At 31.9% G+C, this 13,860-nt stretch overlaps 1 protein-coding gene and 1 pseudogene across 1 annotated transcript; both read right to left on the bottom strand.

Moving 5' to 3' along the window:
* Positions 1-5,001: 5,001 nt before the first annotated feature.
* LOC112098496 (elongation of fatty acids protein 3-like) lies at positions 5,002-5,961 on the bottom strand. The gene has a single exon (XM_024184981.1). It carries the CDS (start codon positions 5,855-5,857, stop codon positions 5,039-5,041), a length of 819 nt encoding a protein of 272 aa, XP_024040749.1. The 5' UTR covers positions 5,858-5,961; the 3' UTR covers positions 5,002-5,038.
* Positions 5,962-9,174: 3,213 nt separating this feature from the next.
* LOC112097886 overlaps positions 9,175-13,860 on the bottom strand; it is a 6,207-nt pseudogene continuing 1,521 nt past the window's right edge.

Here is a 13,860-nt window from a genome sequence, read left to right as displayed (position 1 = left end):
ACTCATTCTTTCATGCCATCATTATTTTATAATTCCAAGAAGATGAATCAGCACCTTTCACAGTTCCACTTAATATGCTATCATCACCGTTTTTCACATTCTATTATTTTATAATTTTAAAAATATGAATCACAGTTCACAAAATCAACAACTTCCAGCCTTCCACAATTCCACTTTGTGTGCCAACCATCATTATCATAAAATCATATTATATTCTATAAACTAAAGTTTAAAAGGCAAAGTGCTTTGTACTAGGGGCGCATCAAGAGACTGGGCATTCGGCGTCGGCTCGGCGGTCAGAGATTCAACCTGCAGGTTCAGGCCTTGCAGCAGTGGCTCGGCGTCACTCATGAGGCAGCGGCTGGGCGTCAATTCGAGCGCAGGAGACTGGGTATTCAGCAGCGGTAAGAGACTTGAGCAATTGAATTTTGGTGAATTTCAAATTCGGATTTAGTTAGATACTGGTGAGTTTTATGAATTGTGATTGGGGAAAATAAAGATTCATATAATTATTGGGCTTGTTTTTATTTTTTTTAATAAATATTAATAAAAGTAAATTTATAAATTATAAATTTTTTTTTTCAAAAAGTCCCCTGAGCTTCGCCTCTGCCTCCACAGTCGTTGTCTACTTCCCTTGAATGTCTTCGGGACAGTTGTTCCTTTGTGTGGTCACATCATGATAACAAGCGAACTTACTCTAATACCAGCTGACGATAAGAAAACATTAAAAGGCAATTAGATAATAGAAACTAGGTTTTTAAATAATAAGTTTTATTGCGAATAATTTGAACAAACAAAATTGGGGTATTGAACCACTTTTATAGAAGCATAAATATTAGGAATTTACCAAAATAGGCAAATCCAAAATATTATATGATAATAAAATCCTTCTAATCTAAATAAGAAAAGGAAAACAAATGGAACTCAAATCCAATATCTAGAAAAAAAAAAGATAAAAATCCCAAAAGAATCACGACAAATTAGAAAAATATCTTTAAACTGAAAAACAACCAAGAAAGAAGTGAAATTTTTTGCTCAACCACAGGGCAGGATAGCGTAGACTATTCTGCATTTGGTTCAACTTATTACAAGTTTTGAAACGATATACTATACATTCAAAACGGAATGGATATTTGTATCCTAAGTTATGACCTTCGGAAGATACCTTACTCATTCCATGCAACCATCCTACATCAACTTGCCTTTGCTATGTATCTTCGAGCAGCTTGAATGGCTTGAAGATTTGTGGTAAGCTTTTTTCACTTCTTGTTGGAGAATAGTCACAAACCTCACCTGTTGTTTCACTTATTCATAAGCAGCAAAGGAGTTCAGTTGCCCAAGAAGAGGGGAAGCGAACGCATCCTCCATTCTGACAAGGAAAAGGAGAAATAATTTGATAAGATGTTATGTATGCTTTTGTTACGAAAATACCAAATCAAAGGAGCAGTTGCATTCTTCTTACGTTGCATGAATAAAGTTAATAGTTATCCTACCCCACCCCACACATCAATAATTTTACCATCTTTAATTTCTATGATTCTACTCCACAACTATGGTACATAATTGTAAATATTCTAAAATTAATTTGTACTGGTCGGGCCAGTGCCATGTAAAACAAAAACAAAAACTCAAAAGAAAAAAAAAAGAAGAAAACAAAAGTTGTAAAAAGCTTGCCTCACGGATAATTTACTTGTAGTTAAATTTCGTCCCACACCCTTATTAGATTAAAATACTTCAATTTACCCTCTAAAAGTATGAAAATTTCAATTTACCTGCCAAATACTGCTATTTTTAATAGTTAACTGATGTTGACTTGAAAAATACGAGAATGCCTCTAACTCTAACTAATTAATAGTTTCGTGGAGTTAACAAGAATAATTTTGTTTTGCCCCTTAAGGTCTATTATATTTCAAGTTAGACGACAAAAAAAATTATTAATAAAAACTCCCTATAGAAAAAAAAAAGGTAAAAAAACCATTACAAGATTAATTTAACTTTTACTTATATCTTAATCTATAAAACAAGTATGATAATCACAAATTTATTTTATGATATCACCACAATGAAAATTTAAAAAATAATTTTTACCCTTCTCTTGAATTTAAATATCTTAGGAATATAAATATTTAATTAATTAGCTGACTTTTACCATCCAAAATACCATTTTACCTTTCAAAATATCTAAAAGAAAAATTAACGCACAAAATTTATTGACATTCCATTAATAATGTAATTTGACGGGTTAAAAATTAAAAAATATATAAAATTTAGAGAAATTCAAGGACCGAAGCCTTAACCCCTATTTGGCTATTTCTAATCCCAAATTTTTATCAATTTCTTTCTTATTAATATCATTTGTTATAATTTTAATCTTATTTTTTAATAATAATTCTTTTTATTGAAAGCCATTTTAGTATTTTTTTCCCCAAACATAAAACTAAGGGGTAAAATAGTAAAATAATTTATAATTTATAATATTTCAGTATATCCAATATATATCATTTTCTTAGAATAATATTTATCATTTTTTTCAGTATTCTTAGGAATCTTGAATAGTAACTCCTTTTTAATTTATGATTAAAATGTTAAAAAACAAAAAGTTATAATCTTTTAAAATTTGAAACGAGTTATTGCAAAATAATAATAATAATAATAATAATTTTATTCCTTATTTGAGCTTTGAAATATAACAAATTACCAACAATGGCATTCACTACAATTTATTCTTAATTAAAATTTAAAATTGCAATCCATTTTTTTGTTTTCCAAATTATTTTTTCTTTTATTCTTGGTCTTCTTTTGTTTCCTTTTTTCTTTGTCTTGTACTCTTTTTTTTTTTAACCTCTGTTCCATCTTTGAGGCTTTATCTTAATTCTTTACATTAATTCTATTAAGACTATCCTTGATAATTATATTACAGAACAACCTAAATTTCTACCGTCACATAATATTAGAGAGATATATATTATATCCTTATTAATCAATAGATAATTTTACTTCTATTCAATTTAATTAAAAGAAAAATCGAGAGAAATATCTACTTTATTCTTATTAATAAAGAGATAATTTTATCCCTATCTAATTTAATTGGAAAGAAAATTGACAATAACCCATGAACTCAAGCCAACTTTAAGTGCTTGGATGCATGGGTTGTAATGTTTTTTATTTAAAGGCTCAGGCTATGTTGGATCAACTCCAACACAGAACCAACTAATATCAGCCGTGTGATTTTAATCACTCAATCGAACCGTCACGATTACACTCAGTGGACAAACATTCCACGTAGTCCACAAACATGAAGAGTAAAGGATTGATTGCATACGTATCCGGGTCCAGCCAATTTTTGTCTTTTTGTGATCCAACCATTGAATTCAATCTAAGAGTTGCAAAAGCTATTCCCACGGCAAGGATATAATTACTTGGTTATTAATGGTGCAGTCCCTCTTGTTTCATAAAAAAAAAAAAAAGATTAAATTTCAAGATTTTAACACATAAGTCCATCAAAATATTTTATGATCTTTATATGAGTCCAGGTAATTTAATAAATGAATAAATTTAGATATACATAAATATGGATGGATTATTTTATCTAGTTAAAACACTCCCCACATCCATTTATTTAAAATATTAATTACAAAAAATCCCATTTTTTAATATAATTTTTTTAAAATAAAATACGCATTTAATGTTTTACCATTTAAGATAGTGTTACTTATAAGGATAAATAATTATTTTAATTAAATAAATGAAACTTAACTTTTATTTATTTCTATAAATTTGCTCAACATCAAATAACCTTATAATTGTTAGCATAAGATATAAATTTAGTCTAAAAATTTTATTCAAAGGGTCCCCTTAGGGCAAAAAATTAATTATCATATGATAATTTGATTGGCACAAACTCTATTATTCTTAATTTACTTATTCATGCCAAACACTATATTGAAATTAAATTTTAATAAAATAAACGTATGTCGCCATCTTTAACCGCATTCAACATGCCCTAATTGTTGAGATTTTATTATAGAGAGCAAGATATAGTTCTTTTCTTATTGTAGTAGTAAAAATAAATAAAAATAAACACAATAGATTTCTTTTAAGAGAATGCAAGCATTATTTTTATGAGATTTTGTGTTCAAGAAATTAATCTAATCATTTAGTTAGAAGACTCTCTATTTTTTGATATTTTAGAAGAATTATATGTTGGATAAATGAATAAATTAAGATCAAAGCAAAACAAAATGATTGAGAAGAAAACTGAAAGAGAAATTTTTTTTAGAATTTTAAAATTTTCATATTTTAATTGGGGTCTATTTATTATTGAGATTTATAGTTTTTAATATTACAGAAAATAGTAGAGATTGCTGAAGAAAATGCTAAATAAAATTTTTAGAATTCTAAAATTATTATATTTTTATAATGGCTTATTGTGTTAATTTTTTTAGAATGTATAGTTTTTATTATTTACTAAAAATAATGAAGACCGTTAAAGAAAATGTTAAAATTGGGTGTTTGGTATAAGGAAGGTAAGGTAGTTCCGTCCTCTGTATCCTCTCAAGTTCTCAACAACTTTCTCTTTAAAACACACTTTTAAAGCTAATCTGTAGATCTCTCCGAAAACTTTTCCTCTCCAAACTCCTCATCTCTTCCTCACCAAATCTTCGGAGGCAAAAATCTTTCTTGCCTTCTCCAGTGGATTCTTGATTTCTTTTTTTTTTTTTCGGTTGCACCCACCTCTTCCTTATGATTTGAGGATGTGTGTCTTGTTCTGGCCTTCTTCACCTTAAGGTGGTTGTTCTATTTCAATTTTCTCCTCCTTTGGTTTTGAGGATGGCTGCTATGCGTCCATTCAGATCTTGATCTGTGATGGTAATAATGTACCAGTTCTAGTGATAATTTTGGTTTAATTTCTATTTTCCAGAACATAACCCTTCAACATCTCTGTCAAATGCAATGAACCGATCACAACCAGTCATAATTAACCAAAAAAAAAAAAAAAAAACACACAGAGAACAATCACAACGACGATTTGTTTTGATCATCCCTGCTTTTTCTTAGCATAGCTCTTGGAATGAAAATTAATAAAAAGTGTCAAAAGAGAAGCATTAAACACAGCATTGAAGCACCAACCCAAGATCCCAGAGCATCCAAATCCCGCAAAATGATAATACAGCATCAAAACTGAAACAACAAAACTAAACACGAACTGAACAATCTGACAGTCAGTGACCAATCTCTTCCACTTTGGCCGCAACCCCATCACACACAATAGATAGTACCCGTACATGATCACGTGCACACTTGCATTGGTGACAAGTGCGATAGGAAACAAAGACTGCTTCGTCTGTAACCAAAGGTAGCACATTACGACGACGGTTGCATGGTGGTAGACGTGGAGGAACGTGAGCCGTTGGATGGAGTTTGACAAAATGATCAAAAGGGTGTCTAGGAATTCGAGTATTTTGGAGAGGTAGAAGATGTAAGCGTAGAAGAAGAGGGGACCGGAGGCAGAAATGGTGGGGGGCAAACAGAGGGTGTGACGGAGGTCGGGTGAATGGAGGACGATGGAGAGAGTGCAACCAAAGGCCATGACAAGGGAGAGGAGGAGGAGGGTGAGGTTATGGACGGCTGTGATGAGCTTGAGGATGTGGGGTCCAATGAGAGGTGATGATGATGGTGATGTTGGCGTTAATTTGTGGTAGAGGATGAATGTGAGGGAGAGGTAAGTGAGGATGGAGAGAATGAGGAAGTGTGGGGAGGAAGCTGGGGTTTGGTTTTGAGTCCATGTGAAGTTGAGGATTTGGGGGTGGTTTACAAGCCAATATTGGAGTGTTGAGGTGATTGAATTTGAAGCCATGGCTGCTTTTTGGAGGAAGAAAGATTTGGAAGAGATGATGTTGAGAGGAGTGGGGGAGTTTAGAAAGTTTGGGATAATGTGAGGGGTATTTTGGGCATATATTGTTGTCTCAGCTTAATTTTTGTTAAAAGGAAATAATAATAATAATAATAATAATAATAATAATAATAATAATAATAAGGGAAAATATCCACCGTCCACTTATTTTTTCCAACTTTATCAAAAATACACAATTCTTTTTTTTTTGGCTGGAATCCACCTAAACTTATATTTTGTTTCACTTCTTCACTTCCGTTTGCTGCCCGTTACGAAAACTAACGGATTCTTAGTCAAATGACTATTTTGCCCCCAGAACAAAAATAACAATTTCACCCTCAAAAAAAGCAAAAAATGGCAGTTTGTTATTGTAGCCGTTAGCTGCCAACGGCTACAATTTGGGGAATATAAACACAAGAATCAGCATGCATGAAGAGGCCATTCAACCATGCAAGCTGCTCCCAACCAGACATATAAACCTCCTCATACAACCATAATCCATAACACATCATAACTGTACCATTCATCATAACACATTGAAACTGACACAACTTAAAAGTAATATTTAACTCCCAAGTATAAGAGTGTCTTGTTGTATTATAACTCGGTGAGTCCGAGGTCGATCCACAGAGAAAAGATTTAATTTGATTGTTTTATTTTATCTAAAAATTGAAATTAAAACTTGAATATAAACAACTTAATTTAAATGAAACTATGAAATTGAACTAGTTAGGGTTATGGATCCACTCTTAGAAGTAAATAAAACTTAATAAATTCTTTTTGCCAATTTTTTTAGATTTATTACCCAAAAGATTAATTATACAAATTATTATTATTTTCCCTTTAATTTTATGATGGATTAAGTATTTATTGTGCCAAATTCATTTGTTTGTCTACAATAAATCAAAATTTCAAAATATAAAACATGTATAAAATTAAATAGAAAATAATTTAATTTATAAAATTAAAAATAGAATTTGATTAAATCATATTTATTTCCTAAGAGTTTCACCTTCCCCTAACTAATATTATTTAGTTAAGCATAATTAAAATAAAAAGAAGTAGTAAAATTGCATTACTTATAATTAAAAGAAATAAAAACAACTAAAATTGGAAATAAAACTAATTTTATTAATGAAAATAATTATACAAAATATTAAAAACACACCTGGAAATCAAGATTACAAGGAGATGGAGAGAATTTGAGAAGAAGAGAGTTGTAGAGAGATGATTAAAACATAAAAATGAGGCCCTATTTATAGAAAAATAAATTCATAATCCAGTGCCTTGCGGTCCATCATAGGCTTCATGCATGTGCTCCTCACAACCCTTAGATCAAGATCCAATGGCTGGTCAAACTTCAAAAGTCAACATCACACATGGTATCATTTGACTCGTCCGATTTACCCAAAGAACGGTTGAGATTTGGCGGGTTAATGGGTGGATCGGGTCGACCCGAATACAAAGATTCGGATCCTCCAACTTGCTTCACCAACCATTGCCACGTGGCACAATCATGGCCATTGAATCATGAACAGTTGAGATTTGGTCAAGATTGCCAGCTATCCCATGCACTCATATCTATTGTAAGCTCATTTCATCATCCAATCAGTACTCGGTCAACAGGAAAAGTCAACTTTTTTTACACAAGCCCAATTTTAAGCCGATCTTGACTGATCTTAAGGTTTTCGGACCTTCGGAATCCAAATTTGACCTCCGTTTATCTGTTTGGAGCCTCAAAGTACGTGAAATTAATATTTTTCCTAATAAACACATAAAAATACAAAAAATTAAATATATTTAAAACATAATTCATAATTCATAATAAATTACATAAATACAAATATAAATTATAACATAAGCATAAAATAACATATTATCGCTTGATAATTAAACAATTTTTAATACTAATCACACCCCCCAACCAGCTTATTGCTAGCCCTCTAGCAATTAAAGCGTTATATTAAGATTTATAAAATTCACATGCAAGTTAATAATTGTTCATCTATCCTCTAAATTACCAAATAAATGAACTCTCCTAAATTCCTTTACCACATTGATGTTCACTCATTATCCAGAGTATCATCAAACCTTCTTTTGTGCTCAAGTAATTAACACAATACTTATGGGGCTTTATTAAAAGAAAAACAACATTTTCGTTCTAAAATTCATTAGAAATTATATCTTTAGGCAATAGATTATTCACACATATTTTTTTTTGTATTATATTTCTAACCCGTGTAGCGAGCTTTAGGTCAGTGACTCCCAGACCAGTTGGCCTTAGGGCACTAGGTGTTGAAGCACCCCTACGGACTTAATTACTCGGGTTTCTAATAAACAAACAATATATCTATTACCCATGTAGCGAGCTTTAGGCCAGTGACTCCCAGACCAGTTGACCTTAGGGCACTAGGTGTTGAAACACCCCTACGGACTTAATTACTCGAGTTTCTAGATATAACAAACAATAATTTTTTTCTTTTTTTTTATTTTTTTTTGAAATATACACTTTCGACTACCTTAGATACTTTTCCTAATAAATCAAAAGAACTAAATGCTGTAAAATTTTAACTTACAACCCACTAGTATGTGTCATAATGTGTGTGTGAAGAATGATTCAATAATACCTGTTAAATGAGTAAACAATTAAATAACTTAATAACCAAGTGGAGAGTTCACAAATTTGAGTAATTCAAAGAAAAGGGAACAAAAACAACTTACTATGAATTTCAAAATCAAAATATAATACAATAAGACTATTAGGATGCGTCTCAAAAGTCGTGACTCTTTACACGGCCATCCTAGACCAAAAAAAAATATTTTGTTTTTTTTTTTTTTGACAAAGAAAAGAAAAGAGAAAAGAGAAAAACAACACACATATTTAAAACATACGTCAATTATCCCCACCCCACAACCTAATCTAAACATTATCTTAACATTTTATAATTTTACAGATATGCAAAAAGAAAAAGAAAAAATGAATAAAAAATAAAAGAGAATAATAAAAGAAGAAGAAGAGGAGATCTTACCTGAACTTGATGCAGAAGCTTAAAAGAAGATAACAAAAATGAAGAAAAAGTCAAATTTTTTTTTTTTTAACAACACCCTTAAGATTAAGAAGATGCGTTTTTAGAGAGACTACATTCTCTATATCCTGCCATCTTCGACTCAAATTTGTCCTAAGTTAGTCTTTACAGAAAAAAAAAATTTTGTTTTTTTTTTGTTTTTGTTTTTTTTTTTGTAAAAACATAACCAGGACTAAGACATTCCACAATTATCAACTATTCCCTCCCCCCAACCTGAAAAAGACATTGTTCTTAATGTTTTAAAAGGAAAAAGAAAGAGTTTAGAAGACAGTACATGAACACTACAACAGAAAATATTTATAGACGGAGAGTTAAATCTAAATCGCGCTTCTTATTACTGCTACTGTTACCGCTACCATCATCAGTCGACCAATTCAATTCAAAAGTCTTTGGATCTGGCTCTGGTGTATAAGCTTGTAAGAGATTAAGTAACTCATTAGCAGTAGAAACAAAGATAAAGAGTTTTTTTTTACAGAATGTGGAACAAAATGATTCTTTATTGTATGGTTAATAAAAGTTAGCAAGCCGTCATAAAAGTTATTAACATTTAACAAACCGATGGGTTTTTGATGAATGTTCAAGTGGGCCCAAGATGCAAATGTAATTAGTGCCTCAAAAGTTGCAAGATCTCCTGGCAAAAAAATAAAAGCATCAGCTTGATTCATCATTTCAGATAGTCTCTCTTGCATACTTGATACCACTAATTCTTCCCCAATTGGTGGGCCAGACAAGCACACTAGCGGTTTCATGGGTTTTGGGATAATGCCGAGTACTTGACTTCCTCTGGTAAAAACAGCTTCTGAGACAAGTCTTGATAACCCTCGTTCACCTCCTCCATATACAAGATGCAGTTTCCTCTCTGCTATGACACGACCAAGATCTACTGCTGCCTGAACAAACTCTTTGTACTTTCCATAGTGATACCCAGAAAGCACACAAATATTTTTGAATTGTTTACTCGAAGATGCTGCCATTGGACTAATTTTTCAAAAACAGGTTGTGAGTGTTTGAAAAACGAGCTCATATTTAAAGATCTTGGTGACATAAATAATGAGAAACAGCTGTAAATGGGTTGGCATATTTGTCAAATGACGAGTAAAGCTCGTGGCTCAATAATTCAAAAACAAACAGTAAAAAGAAAATAATGATTAGAAAAAGCAAACAATAAAAGAAAACAAATATTTATTAAATACAAAATCACACCGCTAAATGCAATAATGCAAATGATAAAATAACAGTAAAGTAAAATAACAGTGAAGTGAAAGGATATTTACTGGTAGTTGTGATTGTGGCTCACATCTTCCTCTGGTTTTACGTCCAGTAACGGCTTAAACGCCCTCTATGGGTCGAGGATTGGCTTCCCATCCAGTTTTCTTACAAACTGACAAACAGGGTCTTTTTGAGTCAAATTCCTAAGACTAAACTGTGCACTTTGTTTTTGGAATAGTATCCACAAATTATAAATTTCTCGTTGCACAAATCCGCTTCGATGCGTCTCAAGAGATCATAAGATATCATCCAACGATTCTTTACTCATGCCATCTTTAACGAATTTAATTTTATCTTCACGAGTATCAGAAACCATTCCTAAAGATTTACAATCTGGTCGTTTGCAACCAAGTCTTACACAGTTATGACATTTTGAGCCAAGTCGTTTAGCTCTCCTTTTCTTAGCAAACGTACTTTTACCAAAACCAGGCATGTAAGAAACAAATGGATCAGAAAACTCACCTGCTAATCGGACCTTTGCTTCAATTAACCAACGAATGTCAAAAGGAATGCCATTGATCATTAACAAACGCAGTCGTTCACAACGAGCTTTGTAAATTTTCCTGAGGGCATTCTGAGGGAGAGAAGGAAAGTGCTTATGCAGTTTATGTTGTATTTTTTCCATGTTTGATTTTGGGGTTTCAGTTATTGTGGGAAACTGAAGATACCGACTTAAGAAGTCACGGAGTACCGTTATCCGCCATTTATACGGGAAAATAAATCAAAACTCACCAAAATCAAATCTGCAAAATCAAATCAAGCGTGAAAGCGAGCAAAAAGAAGCACACAATATAAAAAGGAAAATGAACTTACATTCGTCCTCTCATTGAGTTAACCTCAAGCTCCAATTGAAATTTATATATGCCACTCTCTACTGTTCTGAGTTGTTCCTTTAGATCCTCAACATAGGACACGAATTCTGGTGGTTGCAGATCCCAAAGTGGATGTGATTTACAGCTTTGTATCAGGCCTCTTAAGTGAAATTTCACACGAAGAAATCTTTTAAGATGTGCGAACAGGAATTTTCTCATTGAGGTGCTCATGATGTAAAATGGAAATTGATGAGAGAATGTACAACTGTCAAACAAACACGCTTACACAAGAAAAACAATGTTAAAAAAAACTATGTACAGTGCATCAATCTAGAGAAAAAGGAAAAAAATCAAACAATGAAACGGTAAAATAATAGTAAAATAAAATTAAAAAAAATCATTAAAGACTTAATCAAGAACTGGTGGGTCACCCAAATTAATTTCGGTGTCCTCGTCACGTGTGTGATGTTCCAGATATGGTTTTAATCTTTGGCCATTAACTTTAAATGTGACACCGTTTTTTTTATTCTCAATTTCTATGGCTCCATGTGAATATACATTTTTTACAACAAATGGGCCACTACATTTTGACTTTAACTTCCCTGGAAATAAATGAAGACGAGAATTATAAAGCAACACTTTTTGACTAATCTCAAATGTTTTTCGAAAAATTCTTTTATCATGAAATGCTTTTGTTCTTGCCTTAATAATTTTTGAATTTTCATATGCATCATTCCTTAATTCCTCAAGTTCATTCAATTGTAATTTTCGCACATTACCAGCATCATCCAAATTTGAATTAAAAGCTTTAATAGCCCAAAGTGATTTATGTTCAAGTTCAACAGGTAAATGACAAGGTTTACCATAAATTAACCGATAGGGTGACATTCCTAAGGACGTTTTAAATGCAGTATGGTAAGCCCAAAGTGCATCATTAAGTCTAAGAGACCAATCTTTTCGGTTTGGGTTAACCGTTTTTTCCAAAATTTGTTTTATCTCCCTATTTGCTAATTCAACTTGACCATTTGTTTGAGGATGATAAGGGGTAGCAATTTTATGTGTAATTCCATATTTCTTCATTAAAAACTCAAATGACTTATTACAAAAATGCTTACCTCCATCACTGATAATGGCTCGAGGGATTCCAAATCGACTTAAAATGTTTTCTCTTAAAAATTTAATCACATTTTTACTATCATTATTTCGACAAGAAATTACTTCAATCTATTTTGAGACATAATCAACTGCAACTAATATATACACAAATCCAAAAGATGATGGAAATGGACCCATGAAATCAATTCCCCAACAGTCAAATATTTCAATTTCAAGTATGGGATTTAAGGGCATCATGATTCTTTTTGTAATTGATCCCAATTTTTGAAATTTTTCACAGCTTTTGCAGAATTCATATGTGTCTTTAAACATGGTAGGCTAATAAAATCCACACTGCAAAATTTTAGCAGTAGTTTTTCTTGAAGAAAAATGACCACCACATGCTTCAGAATGACAAAAATTAATGACACTACTTACCTCATTATCAGGAATACATCGCCGAAAAATTTGATCTGGGCAATATTTGAACAAATAAGGGTCATCCCAATAAAATTTCTTTACTTCAACAAAAAATTTCTTCTTCTCTTGAGCATTCCATTGCAAAGGCATTTTACCTGTAACAAGGAAATTAACAATGTTAGCATACCATGGCATTGAAGTAACAGAAAATAAAAATTCATCAGGGAAAGAATCATTTATGGGTGTTATATCATTGCAGAATTCGGATGTGAGTCTTGATAGATGATCTGCAACAACATTTTCAGCACCCTTTTTATCTTTGATGGTAAGGTCAAATTCTTGTAGTAACAAAATCCAACGAATTAGTCTCGGTTTGGCATCCTGTTTACTCATCAAATATCTCACAGCAGCGTGGTCAGTAAACACAACAGATTTAGAGCCAAGCAAATATGAACGGAATTTGTTTAATGCAAATACCACAGCAAGTAATTCTTTTTCAGTTGTAGAATAATTCATTTGAGCACTATCTAAAGTCTTACTTGCATAATAAATCACAAAAGGCTTACCATCCCTTCATTGTCCTAAAACAACACCAATAGCAAAATCACTCGCATCACACATTAATTCAAATGGCAAAGACCAATCAGGAGATTGCATAATAAGTGCAGATGTTAAAAGACAAATTATTTTTTCAAACGATTTTTGGCAATCATCATTCCATTCAAATGGTGCATCTTTTAATAAGAGGTTACAAAGTGGTTTAGATATGGCACTAAAGTTTTTTATAAACCTCCTATAAAATCCTGCATGTCCTAAAAAGGATCGCACATCTCTAACTGTTTTTGGTTGTGGCAATTTAGATATGACTTCAATTTTTGCTTTGTCAACTTCAATTCCTTTAATAGAAACAACATGACCCAAAACAATTCCAGAAGTAACCATGTAGTGACATTTTTCCCAATTCAACACGAGTTCTTTTTCAATACATCTTTTTAAAACTTTCTCCAAATTATCAAGGCAATCATCAAAAGAATTCCCAAACACAGTCAAATCATCCATAAAGACCTCTAAACAATGTTCAACCATATCACAAAAAATGCTTAACATACATCTTTGAAATGTTGCAGGAGCATTACTAAGCCCGAATGGCATTCTTTTAAATGCAAATGTTCCTAAAGGACATGTGAATGTGGTCTTTTCTTGGTCCTCTAGGGCTATAGGTATTTGATAATTACCTATATATCCATCTAAAAACAGTAGTAAGGATGTCCTGCTACTCTTCTAA

The sequence above is a fragment of the Citrus clementina genome, unplaced genomic scaffold, assembly GCF_000493195.1.
Source record: "Citrus clementina cultivar Clemenules unplaced genomic scaffold, Citrus_clementina_v1.0 scaffold_5, whole genome shotgun sequence".
NCBI lineage: Eukaryota > Viridiplantae > Streptophyta > Magnoliopsida > Sapindales > Rutaceae > Citrus > Citrus x clementina.
Note: the sequence above shows the minus strand (reverse complement) of the source record. Positions and strands in the feature narration are given on the sequence as shown.

Bases quoted from the DNA above. Each gene is read 5' to 3' on its own strand.
- LOC112098496 (XM_024184981.1), bottom strand. From the start codon at position 5,857: ATGGCTTCAAATTCAATCACCTCAACACTCCAATATTGGCTTGTAAAC.